The 16,935-nt window shown below is 36.3% G+C and overlaps 3 protein-coding genes across 6 annotated transcripts; 1 reads left to right on the top strand and 2 right to left on the bottom strand.

Moving 5' to 3' along the window:
- On the top strand, positions 1-1,566 carry LOC147550865 (uncharacterized). Its single transcript, XM_086669820.1, has 4 exons — positions 1-215; positions 330-512; positions 915-1,148; positions 1,269-1,566. The coding sequence occupies exons 1-4, from the start codon at positions 210-212 to the stop codon at positions 1,317-1,319; spliced, it is 474 nt and encodes a 157-aa protein (XP_086525946.1). The 5' UTR covers positions 1-209; the 3' UTR covers positions 1,320-1,566.
- A 1,113-nt stretch (positions 1,567-2,679) lies between these two features.
- On the bottom strand, positions 2,680-9,709 carry LOC147550864 (phosphoglucan, water dikinase, chloroplastic-like). 4 transcript variants are annotated; one of them, XM_086669531.1, is made up of 19 exons: positions 9,331-9,709; positions 8,577-8,752; positions 8,374-8,460; positions 8,146-8,277; positions 7,722-7,847; positions 7,463-7,641; positions 7,103-7,187; positions 6,737-6,904; positions 6,601-6,653; positions 5,864-6,072; positions 5,610-5,731; positions 5,405-5,475; positions 5,164-5,281; positions 4,971-5,057; positions 4,791-4,877; positions 4,624-4,700; positions 4,375-4,537; positions 4,180-4,291; positions 2,680-3,857 (listed from the first exon to the last, which is right to left on the bottom strand). In XM_086669531.1, exons 1-19 carry the CDS (start codon positions 9,473-9,475, stop codon positions 2,953-2,955), a joined length of 3,102 nt encoding a protein of 1,033 aa, XP_086525657.1. In that variant the 5' UTR covers positions 9,476-9,709; the 3' UTR covers positions 2,680-2,952. The 4 variants fall into 4 exon arrangements, with proteins under 4 accessions (XP_086525657.1, XP_086525658.1, XP_086525655.1 ...); XM_086669532.1 differs by having other exon boundaries at positions 5,610-5,728; XM_086669529.1 differs by lacking the exon at positions 9,331-9,709 and having other exon boundaries at positions 8,577-9,286.
- Positions 9,710-13,934: 4,225 nt separating this feature from the next.
- Positions 13,935-16,493, bottom strand: LOC147550863 (putative sodium/metabolite cotransporter BASS3, chloroplastic). Its single transcript, XM_086669527.1, has 5 exons — positions 15,836-16,493; positions 15,376-15,471; positions 14,985-15,291; positions 14,501-14,748; positions 13,935-14,415 (listed from the first exon to the last, which is right to left on the bottom strand). The coding sequence occupies exons 1-5, from the start codon at positions 16,207-16,209 to the stop codon at positions 14,166-14,168; spliced, it is 1,275 nt and encodes a 424-aa protein (XP_086525653.1). The 5' UTR covers positions 16,210-16,493; the 3' UTR covers positions 13,935-14,165.
- Between the last annotated feature and the right edge of the window lie 442 nt (positions 16,494-16,935).

Below are 16,935 nucleotides of genomic sequence, written 5' to 3'. Positions count from 1 at the left end.
AATGATGGTTTCCCTTATTTAATTCCCTATGCACAAGTATGGACCTTTTTTACTTTTCATGCTCCTAATCCCAACTTTCTATCTCCTTTATATATATATTCTGATTTGATTTCACATTTTCACTCCTACCCACCATCAAAAAGATAAACAAACACCACCCCTTTTCTCTCTCTCTGTTACTATATCCTTCTCTTTATTTGTCTTCTTCAATGGATGTGAGTTGTTCATACATAATCTAAAGATATAAAGTTCATACTTTTCTCTGTTTTTTCACTCCTCTGTTTTGTTAATGATTGTGGGTTTCTTTTTGTTTTGTGAAATTTTAACAGGAATTCTATATGAATCAAATACCACCATTTGGTAACTGGGATTACTCAGATGGAATGCCAATCACACAATACTTTGAATCAGCAAGAGATTTGTATGGTGGTGATGAGTTACTTTACTGTGATCATCTTCCTCATCATGATCTCTATACCAAACCTACCATTACTGTTGTTTCTCACAGAAGGGTAAGTTTCTAACTTCTTCCATTTCTTCTTCTTTCTCAAGTTTTTAAGTTCTTAACTGCTAGTAGCAGGAAGAGTAATGGGGTTCCTCTGTTTTTCTCTCTCTCTCTCTGAATGTTTTATGAGAATCTATAAATGGGTATTTTTCTGTTGATTCAATTAATAGATTATCTTTATCATCAACTCTTGTCAATATTTTGACCAAAATTCTTTTTTATTTTCCATTTTTAGTGAGAAAATTTATATCTTCTCTTGTACCCTTCTTACTATTTATTCCCTAAAAAACAGAGTCAAAAGTTTCAAATTTTTTGGTTTAACTTGTTGAATGTGAGATTAGTAGGGATATAATGTTAATTAAATTGATTTTTAGGGGGTAAGTTCTAATTAGGGTTTGATTTTTTGCAGACAAAGGGAGCTGGAAGAGAGAAACGTCACCGCCAAGTTAGAAATAAGGAGCATAAAAAGCAAGGAAGGGTATATGACGTGACAGAACCGGCAAAACAACTACCTGATTATTCTAGTTCAGTCCCTAAAAAGTTAGTAATTTCACAACCACTCCCTCCAAGAAGAGCTCCTCAAGCTGTTGATGAAGATCTTTACAAAATACCCCCTGAACTCCTCCACAGAAACTCCAAAAGGGTAACTTAAACTTCATACTTTTCTTCATTTTGATTCTTCTTTCCTTTATGTTTTAAACATTTTAGTATCAACTAACACTCTCTTTACTCTCTCTGCTTTTCTCTCTCTTGGTGTTTGCAGAAGAGTAAGTTTGGTTTCTTGTCATGCCTAATACCCACTTGTGGTGCTTGAATTTGAAGAAGAAGAAGAAGAAGAATTAGAAAGAAAACCTTTTGAGTTTATACATTATAATGATATTAATATTTTGAAGTTTAAGTTTGAGAGCTTGTTAATGTGTTTCTTTATATCTTTTTGTGATCCAAGTAAGGATTGGATATTATGTCTTTGTTTAACAATTGGGAAAAGATCTTGTAATGCCCTCTTTTTGTTCTCCACTTTTAATTAGAAATGAATGACAAAGCTTTCTAACTTTATTATATAATCTATTTGATCTTCCTAAGTTCCTTGCTTGTCAAATCAATGAATGATGAGGCTTATTGCATTTTGGATGTCCCATCCTTTTGCTCTTTGGCCTGTCAAGGGGATACTTGGATTAGATTGAGTCTCTGTCATTCAAATCCAATACTAATTAAATTTAGATTAGATTGAGTATGTTGTTCAAATCCAATACTAATTACAAAAATGATGGTATACAATTCGAGGAGGTACTTGGACGACCATTATTTAGTGAGAGAAAGTGTCTTGTTTTAGTATCTTCGGATAGCTCAGTCCGTAAGGACGCTAAGATTGAAGACGGACCTGGAACAATTTGTTAGAACGCATCGAACCCTCTCGTGTATTTTATATGCAACTGCCAAATAAAACAAAAGAATGAGATACTAACTCAAAACCCAATTCCTTCATCGAAAAAAAACTCAAAACCCAATTATTTGTCCTTTAAACTAATTCTAGTGGCTTAGACTTAATCATTAGGTGAAGTTAACCTTTGTTTATTTACCTTGGTAAAATGTCTGATATTTAGGGAAAAGTTGTATAGTTTTAGCACTTCTAGAGCTGAAAGTTGTATAGTTCTAGAGCTGAAATAAGTTTTGATGAATACACATTTCGTCACAAATGGATTCATGTTACTACTTGTTCATAGGTAAATGAGATTTTAACCAAGGGGTCCTTCTAACATGTCCTAAACTAACAAGTGCCACTCATAATTTCAAATTTTGGAGTTCAATTTCTCTCACCAGTTTTATCGATTGCAAGATTTCCAATTTACACGTCTTAATATGTGCACATTTTAAGAGAACCCTTTAACTATATAATGACTCAACTAGAAGCTATCGGTTTGTTACGACAGTTCTCGTTCAACTGTGTTGTTTAAAGTATCTAAAATACTATATAATGAAGATATCATCATCATCATACCATTGCACATTTTCTGCATTTATTTTCATAAAAGCAAGCAACTTGTACTTCCACTCATAGTTCAAATCTTATGCCAGACCAAAATCCAAATTTCAAGTACTTAAAACATGGGTTTTTTTTTATCACTAGAAGATCCCGAATATAAGGATTAGGGTTCCCTGAAAAACAGGTTAAGTTGCTAATAATAACCTCTTTTTTCATTTCCTTAATTCCATATCACACCTTATTACATGTATGTACTGTCGAAAACTAACACAAACTTAAAATATTTTAAATGCCCATACCTTCTTGTTCTTCATTAATACATAAGATAAAGATCAATTATTAGTTAACAGTTTTCATTATTAGCATATATTTACTTCTAAACTATGTACTTAGAACTCACCATTGATGGAACTCAAAGTTAGAGCAATTAGTCTTGATATGAGACCTGTTCTTGTCAAATGATTTACAGGGGCTGAGGGCGAGTCTGAACAATGTAGATGTCTTCACCAACCACACATCCTTCCACATCCTGCGGGCATCCAAATTTCTGCTCGAGGAAGAATCCGACAGAACCGAGTCGTCGCCCTAGCTGCTTCCGGTAGATTGGGTTGACTGTTAAGGCCTTCTTACTGTAGTCAACCGTAGAATATACTACCTCCCCGTCTGCTGGTCCTGCATCAGTAACTAACATTTCTTCGCTGAAATTTGCAAATGCTAGAGTTTGTACTTGCCCGTCAAACTTTCCAATTGCAAGCCGCCAGGGAGTCCCTCGGGTACCTGAAGCTAATGTTTCGCCAAGCCCGGGAGCAATTTCCGCTTCGACGATGTTTGAGTCGTGGCTCGTTGGGCTGAAAGTGTGAAGCACGAACGATGAATCTGGTGATAACATTTCCTGCACCAGTACCGCCATTGTTGCGTTCTTCTGTGGAACTCTAGCAATTTGACGACTTAGGACTGCCCTTCGAGTATAAAGAGATGCCCATACTCGACTTATTGCTTTTTGAAAGACGGTAGGATTCGAAGTGCTGACATTTGGAATTGAGTCGTACAATCCAGCAGCTGACATTCCAGCTAAGTCCTCAACGTTGGCACTTGAACGGACAATCAAGCGAGAGTTGTCAGGGAAGATTTCTGATATTTTCTTAATGATCTCTTCAGAGGGTTGTTGGGCTGAAACAAGTTCTTGGAGTTGAGTGCAGACTTTATCGAGTTCGCCTCCTTCCATCTTGGATGTTTCAGTCCGCTCTAGAAGAAATCTGAATGCTTCGATGGATCCACTTTTCTCTAATGCCATCTCCATTGACCCAAAAGTTATAACAGCTCCGAGAGGGACACAGAAGGAAGACGAAACCCCTTGGTTATTATAAGCTGCCATTATCAATGAGTGAAAAATAAGGTTTTATAACGTAAGCAAACTTCTGTAATGAAGTAACTCTACTTAGTAGGTTCGCACGCCAGTGTTTATAGTCCTGTAGAGATTCTTTCGTGTATATACGAGATGAACTTTATAATACAGCAGATGAATTCTAATAACATAAGCTTCTTTGTTTTCTCCGATTCATCATCTGATTAGCAGAATGATTTGACGAAAGGATAAAACAAAGATTTGATTCACAGGGATCCGGATAGTGTTTAAGCATTGGATTTGAAGGAAAAGCAAGAAATGATTTTATGCCTCGAGACAATTTACCTTTCTTAGAAAATGCAGACAGAGAAGCTAAACGACCACAAGTAGCAGCCTTTGCACCAGAAATTACGGTATTGGCATCTGCAAGCTCTAGAACGCTCGCAGCAGCATCACTCTGAAATGCAAAAAATCAATACAGCAAATGCTCAAAAAGATTCAACTAGGTAGAGAGGGAATTGGCAATATAGCAAATTCTACCTGATGCCAGTAGGGTACTTGAACTTCATGGAATGAAGACGACTGAGGCTCTTGGGCTTCTGTTATACAGGAAATCTCGCTAATATCTATTACATGTAAAGCTTCTTTACTGCTACTTAAGGTAGATGGTGATAGATCAACCCTCGTCGAGGATGCCTCCAACCTAAAAGATGCCCATCCATTGAATTACAGGAGATAAATAACTAGTGAAATCTTGTTTTCAGATAAAAAGAGGTCACTGAAAATAACCTAACAATTTGACCATCAAGATTTCGGATGTGAACAATATTGTCATCATCTTCGCATGTTACAAACACTACCTTTTCCTGAAAATGTCATGAGATATTACGATATTAGGATTTTATGTCGATCGAGTGATTCACGAATACCCTAGAGAAGCACAGTATAAGACTTACTTGCCGAGCCCTAACACCAAGATGCGATAAATGAGGCAATTCCTGCAGGAGAACCACCCCAACAATGTTGGAGCCAGCAGCTGTTACCTGCAAAATGCAGAAAATATATATATTCAACTGATATTCGACTAAATATGAATATCTAGAGATACAGAAAATGAAGAGGGAGAGAGTTTGAACCTCCTCATCTCCATCAGCTTTGTTGACGACAAGAATAACAGGCTCTGTGACTGATGACGGCAACGACCCAGGAACAATACGATCTGCCTGAATAGCATAATAAACCGCGCTTTGTCTTCTCAAATAAATCAAACCAGAATCATGTAATCCTCCAAAAATTCACAAATTAGAAGAGGTATGTTTTAAAATATACCTGTACTAGAGTTCCAACAGCATCTCCTGGGACGAGAACGTCCCAACCTTGTGATCCTAGTGTTTGCCTTAGAGATTTTAAAAGAACTGTAGAAAGTTTTGAGACCTGAAAAATAACACTAGACATGGCAGTAGCAAGTATGAAGTAAGTTATTTACTTATCTACCAAATCTTGATAACGATAAAAGGAAGGTGTTTCTAGTGAAATATGGGATAACAAAGAAGAAAGTGTAATATCATACCCAGCACGTATCTCAGCTTCTGTATATGTCTTTACACTGTTTTCGGGTATCCCAAGAGCTTTTCCTAGAATCTGCAAGGTACAAGTAGCAGTTTTATTTAGTCAAATCCGAATCCAATAGTGACAACTACGACAACTTTCAAGGAGATTGTGGTTGTACCCTTGTAAGCTGTCTACCTAAAGATAATAAAGATAGAGATGTAAACCTGTACTCTATGGGGGAAAATACTAAGGAGTGCTTCAGAATATTCCTCGGTTAGCCTTCTCGATCTATGAAGAGTAGCCTTCAGCCTTAGTGCCCAAATAATTTTCCCATCCTCGCTGCCTGCTGAGGTATAAGTGTCCAACACAAAAATGAAAAGAGTAAAAGAAAATGCTAGAACACATCACTACGACTCACAGATAATCGAAGAACTTGCTCAAAACTCATGTAGCAACATGGAATAATAACAGAACATACCTTCTCTTTCAGATAGTCCTGTTTCTTTCCATGTAAGTAGTTCATTCTCAATAGAGATACATTCTTTTGGCTTGAAACCAGAAAGTCCCAATTGACGAATACCAACAATAAGAGCATCAAGCGGATAGTTCCAAGACTTCACATTCATTGATCCAGCATCCTCTGCAAGCTTAGCTGCCCCTCCTCTAGCCTCAAGTGCATTGAGGAACCTATCCAAGAGAAAATCCAGAATACTTTAGTCTCACACAGGACTAGTTGACTGATTAGTCGGATCTCTACGTGAGTGTGTCTATATATATATATATAGATCATTTCAAACTAAAAGAGAACTTTTTGGTGGAATATTCACATTATGTATAATATTCTGACTCTCAATAGTTACATACAGGTCTATATAACATAGAAAAGCAGGATGTCCATGACGTGTCCGTGTGGGATGAACAAAATCCTCATTGAATTTTATTTTTCCATTAGAAGGAGCTCGTGCATGTTCTGCAGTACCACCTGTGAATACCCCACCGGTGTGAAAAGTTCTTAACGTTAGTTGAGTCCCCGGTTCCCAATAGATTGACCCGCAATAATACCTACTGCTTCTTCTAATTTGACCAGGTCACACATATATATATATATATATATATATATATATATATATATATATATATATATATATATATATATATATAGAGAGAGAGAGAGAGAGAGAGAGAGAGAGAGAGAGAGAGACTTTCTCGATGTACCTGCTTAAGAGTACAAAACAGTAGTCTTCAAGACCAATCTCACAAAGACGCCACTGCGCAAAAGTAAGTTTTTTTAAGGAAAAATACCATCTCATTCTACTACCGCATTGTTACAGTATCAGTTTATTTTTAGTACCTTTTGACGAGTTCCTATTGTAGCATCATTGGCATCATACCTAAGGCCACCTTGTAGACATCTGATGAGTTCTTCTCTCAGACCCACTAGAGATTGCAAAACCTCCACAAAAAAATCAATGCCTCCATTTTTTATAAAGTTGCCTGATTCGTCCAACTTGTCCAAACTCTGAATACAATGGAGCAATTATTGTTATTATTTTTGTAAAATTAATTATTGTTATTATTATCTGATACTAATCCTGCAATCAAAGTTCAAACTCTCAGTGTACTATCTCCACAAGAAGTTCTATTCTTTTATAGTAAATTAGAAGATGACAAAATCTTGAAAGTGAAGAAAGAGATCACCGAAACATGAAACACTTACCTTCTTGCACTCTAGAAATGAATTAAGAACCGACAAGCTCTGTCCGTCTAATGATCCCCTGATTGATTCTAGCTGTTCGGAGAGGCTAAAACAGTAGGTAATAGTTAGCAAAGAAATATAACTATTTAGCAGGAGTGCAGGACTAATACAATTTGTTCTTCCTAATCGCGACATGAACGGCATTAGCTTATTTCATTAATTTTACTAGTTACGAACATAGAAAGCAGAATATAACATGGTGTTTACTTATTCAACCATTGTTAGACACTTCTTAAAACGGGCCACACTAGTTACAAACATAGAAAGCAGCATCTGAGCATGTCAGGATAGACACATTTTTGAAAAATGTCGTGTGCCCACCTTCCAGCATTGAAGAAATCCTTGAGTTCATGATGAAATATCTTGAATTGCTCCACAAAATCTTTGCTATATTCTCCAGGATTTTTGGTAATTCTTGCCAGCATTGCTTCTGTAGCAACCAGATCTTCTGGTCCGGCATTTCGGTGAAGCTTGTTCTGTATCGTGTGCTTAATTTCTTGCTGGAAATAGAAATCGAAGTACTCTTAACTCAAGCTGACAAAGATGATAACAATTTACAGTTAAGTAGCACAAAGATTACCTTGAGATCATGAGGAATATCATTCCTATGAGCAATATCTCTTATTCGAGTCAGAGGAACAGATGTAGTGAACTCAGATTTAAATGATGGCAAGCATGGGTGGATCTTTCGGATAACAAGTACTTCCTGCGGGGTTAGAATAAAAAGGATTTAGCCAAAAGACAAGGTAAATTGGAGGAAATATAGGCCACAATGGAAGAACAAAATATAGAAGCACAAACACCCGCTGATGTAAAGCTACGCAAAAGCACATAGGCTTTAATCTCATGAAGAAACCAGCAAGAGGATAAGAAATAGTTTTGACTACTTAGCCAAATAGGAGTTCAACTACATGAAGCTTTCAGAAAAGGAATTCCAGGCTCTCAAAATGGAATACAGATAAAGAAAACAATAATAAAACATATTCAACAAAACAATGAACAACCTGAGGAGATGTATCTTTCTCGTAAGAAATTTTTTCAAGTTCACGAAATATGAGCCTCGAAATCTCAGCATGTTTGTTTGGTCTGTAGTGACCTCCACCTTCAAAGCATGGTATTTGCCCAGTATTTATCCACTACACAGAAAACACAAACTTATAACTTTTACGGCCTTAAAATAACCAATCTAAAGAAAATCTTTTAATGGGGAAAGTTATGTTTAACTATTGAACCTTCAGGTAGATAGAAGAGTATACAAGAGCTTCTAACCGGTCCTCATGTTCGAGACTTCCTGTTAAAATTTCGCGCACAACTTCAAGCTGCATAAACATTAGCGTAAACAAGCAAGATCAAGTATCTAGTAGACTAGTACCATGAACCTGAAAATTGAGAAAATATAATATAAACTATACAAGTAACAGCAGATCATCGATACCTTTCTCCACCAATTCCTTGCACTTCTATCACCTTCTACTAATTTTAACACCAACCCTTTAAGTCCACTGGTGTCCCATTTTCTATCAACCTCTTTGTTGCCATGATCATTCGACCGCATAAAAGATGTAGCCTTCCCCTTCCATTTCCTGACAAACGGACTCGTGATGCTCCCTTCTATAACAGGATTAACAACACCCACTTCAGTTACATTACTACTTTTTCTCTCTACTGTCTTAGTACTATCTCCTCTATCCAACGTTACTAAATTCACAATCTCCCAAGTCTTGTTCCAATGACAAACCATCTCAAAATTACCTCCTTGGTCAGGAACCTTCAATTTTCGATTATCACCTCCTTCCCAAACAAAACTCTTCTTATTTTTCCCCACAATCACAAACTTAAACTCTACAAACTCACCAACTCTCATTTCAACTTCAGTTACCCACCCATCCTCAGTCCAATTCATCTCCAATTTTTTCTCCCAAAATCCAAATTCCTTTGAAGAACCTAAAATTGCTACATGCTCACCAAACCTCACTTGATGATTTAACCTAATATTTAACATTACTTTCCCAAGTTCAAACCTTGACATTTTTTTTCCCTCTTCTTTACTACTATAAGTTTATCAGTTTGTCAACTACTATAATTATATACAAAATCAAAGATGAATATAATACTAGAAATAGAACAAGAAGTAAAGTATATAAAGTGAATCAGAGAAAGGAATTGAAATGCAAAAAGAGAATTACTACCTTTCCAGGGATGAAACAATATTACAAGTAATTCCAAAACCAAGTTTGTGAGATGAGAATGAGATTCTAGGGTTGTGATAGGGTTTACTTCTGTTGCTGCTGCTGCTTGGAACCGGAAAAAATAAGATTTAGCCACTTCTAGCATTACTCTACTACAACTTACAAAAAGGAAAAATCTTCTCCATCAGTGGCTTAACAAGGTTCCGAGCAACACCAGCACCAAATGCAAACCATAACTACAAGTCACAGCCTACACCATACCTAATTGAAATCAAGAGTCCCCATTTTGAAATCAACATTCTTTCTCTCTTAATTCACTTTTTCACTCTCTGTTGATTCCTATTAGTTCTAGGTTCACTTTTATAGGTTTTTTTTTATTATTATTATTATTTTTTTTCTTCTTTAAAAAGAAAAAGGGTTTTGGTATAGGAAGAACATTTTTTTAGCAAAGACAGTGCATTAGATAGGGAGAGCACTCTTTTTAGAACAGGGAGGGATAAACATTTTTTTTTAAATATTCTAAATTTATACTTTGGTCCCTCCCGTCAAACTATTTTGGACCAAAAGAGAGAGAAGAGAGTATCCTCCTTTCGACTAAAAGCTTCCGAGAGATAAGAGAGAATCCTGCTCGACCTAAAACCTTCGATCAAATCAAAGAGAGAGAAGAGAGATGAACATCCTGAAAAGAAGAAAAGCCCTAAATCTGTTTGATTCTATCAAAAGAGAGATACAGAGATAGAAACCTAAACCCTAGATGACTAGCATAACACCCATCTCCATAGAGAGTTTGTAATTTTTGTTATTGCTTGATTTCCCATAGATTTTTAGGGTTTTAACACTAATTAAAGTAACTTTTGAAGATTTCCAGTATCAATATTGCAACGAAGAATACAAACAAGGATGTAACTCGAAAAATATATAATCGACATTTACATATAAGAAATTTCGCTTAGCATAAATAAAAATTCATGAATACAACCTGAAAATTTTAAAAAAATTCGGCCAAAGCGGTTGAAAAAAGAGACTAATTTCAGCCACCTCAGCCGAAATTTATTACTATTTTCAGCGGAACCGGCCGAAATCGTTATCTTTTTCAATCGACCCAACTGAAATTTGTCATCTTTTTAAGCCGTTATGACCAAAATTTGTTGTTTTTCCGTCGATCCAACCGAAAATTCTTTACGAAAAAAAGGACCTAAACCCTAAAACGTTTGTTCAACCATAGAGAAAGACAAGAAAATGATATTTCTTTACATGAGACATATTATCTTCATTATAAATGTCTTTGTTTAAGTCGATAACTTCGTTTAAGTCGATGTCCTTATTTAAGTCGATGGTTTCGTTTAAGTCGATGTCTACGTTTAAGTCAAAGGAATCTTCTTTCTTGATGTAGGTTGCCTCCTTCATTAACGGTGGTTCCTCATCCATGAGATCTTGAGGCACCATTAAAAACTCGAAACTAAGACTATAGTGATGGCAAACTTTGCAAGTTTTTTAATACTAATGGTGATGTTGACAGTAGTGACGATATTAGGGTTTTGGTTGTTTATGTGAGGGAAATTACAAGTGAATAAAATATTAGATTTATTATTAATTTTTATCTAAGTCCTTCTATTTTGGCACTATTTATTAAATGATCCTTATAACGCCCTCCTCAAACTAATTTGGTAAAGGAAGAGCAAATACATAAATTGACCTTTCTAACGCACTCCCTTTACTAAATAGTGCTCTTCCTATACCAAAAACCAAAAAAAAAATGTATTAGAAACCAAACCATAACTCGGTGGTAGGATCTCTTGTATTGGGCGTCCAAAGTTAGGGTCCAAATATCTTACAACACACTTCCACCTAGGGCTGGGAAAAAAGTCTGCCAACCCAAAACTCGTCACGGGTACCCAAGTCCGTTAGAGTCTGCGGGTACCCGAAACCCGAAGGCGGGTTTAGCCCGACCGATCTGATGAAATCAACGGGTCGGGTACAGGTTTTGAAGTGCTACCCGACATCCTGTCTGATAATCTTTACCCGACATAACCCGTTTAATAATGTCATCCATTTATACGATAATACATATGCACATTATATGCATGCTTGCTTGTATGTATTTATGCATGCATGTATAACATACATATAAATATATATATATATATATATATATATATATAGATATATAGATATATTTCTAAAGTATTTGAAGTGTATAATATAGATATATACATATATTGTTGTCCAAGTGCGGAGTGTCCTTGACACAACATTGTTAAAAGAAACTTAATTAAATTTTAGTTTCAATAGAAATTTCGGTACCATCGGAATAGAATATTTTGTTCATTTCGACCGAGATATTTTGAAACTTTAGTGAAAATCCGATATTCGACCGTTCGATACCCGAGAAACTCGAAAAGTTTGATGGACGGGTTTTGGACACTAGAATTTTTTAAATAACCCGCTCGATTAAACCCGGAAGCCCGAATGGACAGAGAGTTTCAAAACCCGACTGACTCGACCCGATGAATGACATGAACCTGACCGACCCGATCCAGACCGATTCCCACCCCTACTTCCACGGTTCCACCTTTTTTCCTCGTGTTTTCCGTTGTGTTATGACCCCTTCACATAAATGTTTGAACAACTTCCAAAATGACCCGTAAAATAATTTTTGTTATTTTTTTTTCATTTGATAGTGATTACATATAATTATAATACTGATTTTACTTTTATTTTTTTAATATTATGGAAGATAAAAAGTTATTGTGATGGAGAACGAAAGATTTAATTGATATATAGAAACTCGTTTATAGAGAGGAACTAGTTTTTCGTGGCGAGTCTCGTTTTCTTTTTCTCTCTTATCCTTCTTCAAACTACTTTTACTATATTCCAAGTAAAAAGAAGTACCAAGATTTGTATATATGTAAATAATAGTTTGTGAAATACGTACACACACACACATATATATATATATATATATATATATATATATATATATATATATATATATAAAATCTACATGTTTGAAGCTTGCCACGACTAGTTGAAAATACGGTTCTGCACCTGGATAGAGAAAGAGAGAGAAATAGGAAGAAGAAAGAAAAAAGAGTTTAGGCTGCTGTCTAGAATTTGTCTACCAACGACTTTCGGAGGAGAACAAGGAAGATGGACATTGCCTCTAACCATACTTGGTCAACTTGTTTTGACAAAGTCTTGGGAAAGAACACATTGCCTTTAACAAACACTATGCCTTTTAAACTTCACTAACCTATAGGAGTTTCATCAAGAGTGAAAAGATTCATCAAGAAAGATCAAGAGAGTTAGACTCCAAATGAAGACTAATGATGTTCTAAAACAAGTATTGACTTAACCTGTCTTATCTTGAATCTCGAGGTTTGGCCTTCCTGGCTAAGCTCAAGAACAAAGGAGGATTAGGTTTCAAAAATATTGCTCTCATTGATCAATCTCTGCTATTAATCCCAGAGCCCTTCCAAGTCAAGTTTTAAATCTTATAAATATTTGAAAATATTGAAAGACAGACTAATGTGATGTGTTTGTGGAGAGACCAATGTTCGAATCTTATTGTATGTAAAGAAAATACACAAGGCACATTAGAATTAAGATAAAAACAATCTTAGTGAATGACTTAAACAAGTAATACCGCTGTTCCCATATCTGATGATGAATAAAAAGCAAAATTTTGATTATCTTGCACCAAAATCTAGTCCATACACTATCCACCTAACCCTAGAAGATAAATAGCCTAAAAGGCCAACATCTTGATAACCAACAAGAAGCATAATTTTAAAACCTAGAGGATATGAATTTGCTTGTTGTTTAAGCAGCTCCAGCACTACCCTTGCCCTTCTTCTTCTGGAGTTTCTTCATGTAAAACTCAAGCTCCTTACCTTCTAAGATGTATCTGATAATCGAATAAAATATGACAAGCAAAAAAAACTCAGACCAAGAATTGAATTATAATCAACTGACAGAAGTAAAATGAACAGAAATGTGGTCTTAGTTTTACTTACCCATCAGCTCTGCCACATTGCCCAGGGCGAGATGAAATGCAAGCCAATAGCCTGCCTCCACTGAACTGCTCTTCAATGTGTGCGTCAAGTTTGTGATCCTGCTGACGCTTCTCGATTTTCCTCATAACATGGTTACTCTTTTTTGTTTCCTCCACAGCTGCGGCATCACCCTCTTGACTCTATCTCTAAATCTTGTTCGACCACATACCTCGGTCAGGATAGTGGTCTGGCTTACTACCAGTCTTGTTGAAACATATCCCAAACTAGTACGAGGAACAACTGAAAACTTTGGAAGTGACATGATTTTCTTTTCAACAAACAAAAAAAAGTGACATGATTTGCCTTATTATTGTCGTCGGGGGCATATATACACCAAATTTCGCGTCTGGTTGGCCCTGATGAAAATATATCGAACCTGATACAAAACAATTTGCCAAATGCATGCTAGCTAGAAGTGTTTAGTTTCTCTCTTAGTCAGATATCACCCTCAAGGTTTGACATTATACAAGACTAGAGTGATTTCAGAATATTGACTCGTGGCCCATTTTGATACAGTCGAGTTAGACAAGTCAAATTTAGACAATTGGGGAAAAAAATAGCACCTAACTATTTCCATAAATTATTTACTTAAACCTTAAGATCAAGCATCATAACCAACCCTAATTTCATTTACATTTTTCTTCATATAAATATAAACTTCCCTAAGACTGCCCCTGCATACATAGTGAACTACATAACCTCCTTCCTGACTGACTAACTATTTTTGTATGTAAAGATATGCCCCACTTCTGCTTCTCTTGATGTCAAATAGCCATTAGTTTAGTTTGTGAATCCTTCAATAGTAGGCCTAGTTTGTTGAGGAAAAAGAAGTCTCGGAAAATCTCTAATTCGGTAGCCGTTTCCCCATAATGAAGCAAGAGAGAGGCCCATGGTAGCCATTGTTACAACCGAACAAGCTGGTGGAACAGCATGGCTGCTACCAAGGAACTGCGACGCTAGAAGACCTGCTAGGGTTGAACTTTGCATACCTGTACATAATGAAATTGTCCTGCACACTCCCTCTTCTTGCCTGTTATACCAAGAAATGGTATTATCTAAGATTATTGGGCGTACCTAATAATTATTGGTATGACATTTAAGAGTTATACGCGTACCTAAATAATGGGATTTTTGATACCCAGTACCCAATTGTAAAGGCAACTGCATGAAACATCAATACTGGCAGAACCAATTGGAGACCCTCTGTCGATAAAATTTGATTTCGATTTAATGCGAGTGGGCTTCCTATAGTCAAGGAAGTACAAACCATGGCGACAAACGGCATCACAGGTTTGATCACTCTAACAACTGGTTTTGCAAAAGTATTAAGTACAAGACCAAGACTAATAGGAACGAGCACAACCTGCAAAATCCCATGAGAACTCATTGTGTGCAGCAACATGTTTAATACACAAGAAAGCTGAGCTTAGTAAGGCCGAGGCCTTTTGGGTGGGCTCGACGAGCAAACACTAGGAACAAAACCATGTACCCATTGGACTTGGCTGAATGGGGAAAACAAACACAATATCGATAACTGTCGGGGCTTGGATCCTTAATGTAATCGACAAGTGCATTATTGATGGAAAGGATTCTGTTTACCTGCAGTATTGATTTGGACATTGCAATTGCATCGACAGGAACAACAGACCCAATAGCTAATCGGGTAAGGAGAGGAGTAATGAAAACAGAAGCAATTGTAGTCGAGCTTGTTAGCAGAACACTTAAAGCGACATCTCCTTTGCTCAAGAAGCTCGCATAGCTCGAAAGCTGGGCTCCTGCTACACAACATGTGAGCATGAAACCTGCATAAAACATGGAAGGCATTCCAAATGCACTGGCAACCAATGTTCCAACTAGCGGTTTTAGGGCGTATTGGGCTATAAGTCCGACAGATAGTGGTAATGGCCTGTAAAACGCATTGACATTTATCACTTATAACCTTAAAAATATTACAATGCGGAAGACCGAAGATGCGAAGCATGAACCTAACCTCTTAAGCGCAAGAGCAAAATCATCAATGGATAGTTGGATTCCGATTGATAACATGATTCCACCAAGGGCAGGGGCATAGTAATCTTTTGAAATCCTAACATGATTAATTACCACTTTCATTAGAACTAAGCTGAGGTGTTAATAAAGATTATCATTACATTACTACATAATCAAACTGAAAATTTTAAATACTCATAAATTGGTTGATAATGAAATTATTACTCCTAACTTATGGATTATTATTACATTTATGGGTTCCTAACTAGAAACCAGTGGAAAGTCTTAAGTAATGTGTCTTTTCCCTCTAAGTCAGATCTGAAATCTGACTCGAGGTCTAAATGGTCTTCGCGTCGATTCCATTATCGGAATGTGGCCGGATTCTGTCCACATTTTCCGGCAATCCATCAGGGTTGTAAACTAATTAATGAAACCTAAAACAGAGAAATTGAAATTCTTACCAAGTAAATGTTGGAGGATGAACAAGAGCAAAAATAGCAGTACCAGCAACAATAAATGGAAGCATTGAAGACAAAACCTGAGAAGAACTTTTCTTTGTTTCTTCTTCTTTAACACTTACTGAACTTGAATCAACCGATACTGACAATGCTTCAACTTCTCTTCTTTGACCTTCAATCTTTCCAATAAACGAGGAATTCGAACATGCAAATATACCATTAAAGCCAATCTTCCTTACCTTCAAACTCGAACAATTCCGATTCCTGATCAGAGCAATAGAATTTGATGCCGATTTCAATTTTGATTTTAAATTTGAATCCGCATTGAGATTTGGATTCATGATTCTTGATAAACAAACATTTGAAATTGAAGCCATTGAAGACAAAGCAATAGAGTGATGAAGTTGATAGAGAGAGAAAGAGTTGAAGAAGTAAAAGATTCAGTCAAAATTACTTTCTCTCTCAAGAAATTGAGGTCTCTGCTGAAAATTTAAAGTAAAGAGAGAGAGAGATGAAAAACAGAGGAAGAAGAAGAAGAGTTTGTAGTGAGAGAAAGAGAGAGTGAGTCAAAATTAGCAAGTGTCTGGTCAATTGGGTTGAAACTCATTGACGGGTGTTAGATTATCTTCGGTTTCTTCTCCCTTTAAATGTAACTAACGCCTCTGTGGGTTCCATGGGGCTAACCAAGTGTTGGGTCAGTCGTGCGATACAACCACCAAAAATCCAGATTGAGTTGGGAGAGAAACTCGAATCAACTAATAGTGCGTTTGGATACATGATGATTTCGAAGTTGGATTCAATGGGATCGGTAGGAATCAAGATTCTTTAGTCTATTTAGCTACTAAAAATCTTAGGATTCGCCAATAATTAATAGTCCAATTGGTAAATGACCAAAGACTATATTTGTTCATAAAAGAGTCTTATCTTGAATCTCGAGGTTTGGCCTTCTCTGGCTAAGCTCAAGAAAAGTAGGATCAGGTTTCAAAAATATTGCACTCATTGATCAATCTCTGCTCTCACTGAACAAAGGTTAATCCCAGAGCCCTTCCAAGTCAAGTTTTAAATCTTATAAATATTTGAAAATATTTAAAGACAGACTAATG

This window comes from Eschscholzia californica, unplaced genomic scaffold, assembly GCF_041429995.1.
Source record: "Eschscholzia californica isolate CP2 unplaced genomic scaffold, dmEscCali1.0.p SCAF_3, whole genome shotgun sequence".
Classification (NCBI taxonomy): domain Eukaryota; kingdom Viridiplantae; phylum Streptophyta; class Magnoliopsida; order Ranunculales; family Papaveraceae; genus Eschscholzia; species Eschscholzia californica.
The sequence above is the reverse complement of the archived record's forward strand: the minus strand, read 5'-3'. Positions and strand labels throughout refer to the sequence as shown.

Coding starts and splice junctions, on each gene's coding strand:
- LOC147550865 (XM_086669820.1), top strand. Junction 513..914: donor CTGTTGTTTCTCACAGAAGG/GTAAGTTTCTAA, acceptor GATTTTTTGCAG/ACAAAGGGAGCTGGAAGAGA. Junction 1,149..1,268: donor TCCACAGAAACTCCAAAAGG/GTAACTTAAACT, acceptor TGGTGTTTGCAG/AAGAGTAAGTTTGGTTTCTT.
- LOC147550863 (XM_086669527.1), bottom strand. CDS start 16,209: ATGGCTTCAATTTCAAATGTTTGTTTATCAAGAATCATGAATCCAAAT. Junction 14,749..14,984: donor TGTCCAAATCAATACTGCAG/GTAAACAGAATC, acceptor GGGATTTTGCAG/GTTGTGCTCGTTCCTATTAG. Junction 14,416..14,500: donor TCAAAAATCCCATTATTTAG/GTACGCGTATAA, acceptor TTGGTATAACAG/GCAAGAAGAGGGAGTGTGCA.
- LOC147550864 (XM_086669529.1), bottom strand. CDS start 9,170: ATGTCAAGGTTTGAACTTGGGAAAGTAATGTTAAATATTAGGTTAAAT. Junction 8,278..8,373: donor ACTCTTCTATCTACCTGAAG/GTTCAATAGTTA, acceptor TTTTCTGTGTAG/TGGATAAATACTGGGCAAAT. Junction 5,282..5,404: donor GAAGCTGAGATACGTGCTGG/GTATGATATTAC, acceptor TGCCATGTCTAG/TGTTATTTTTCAGGTCTCAA.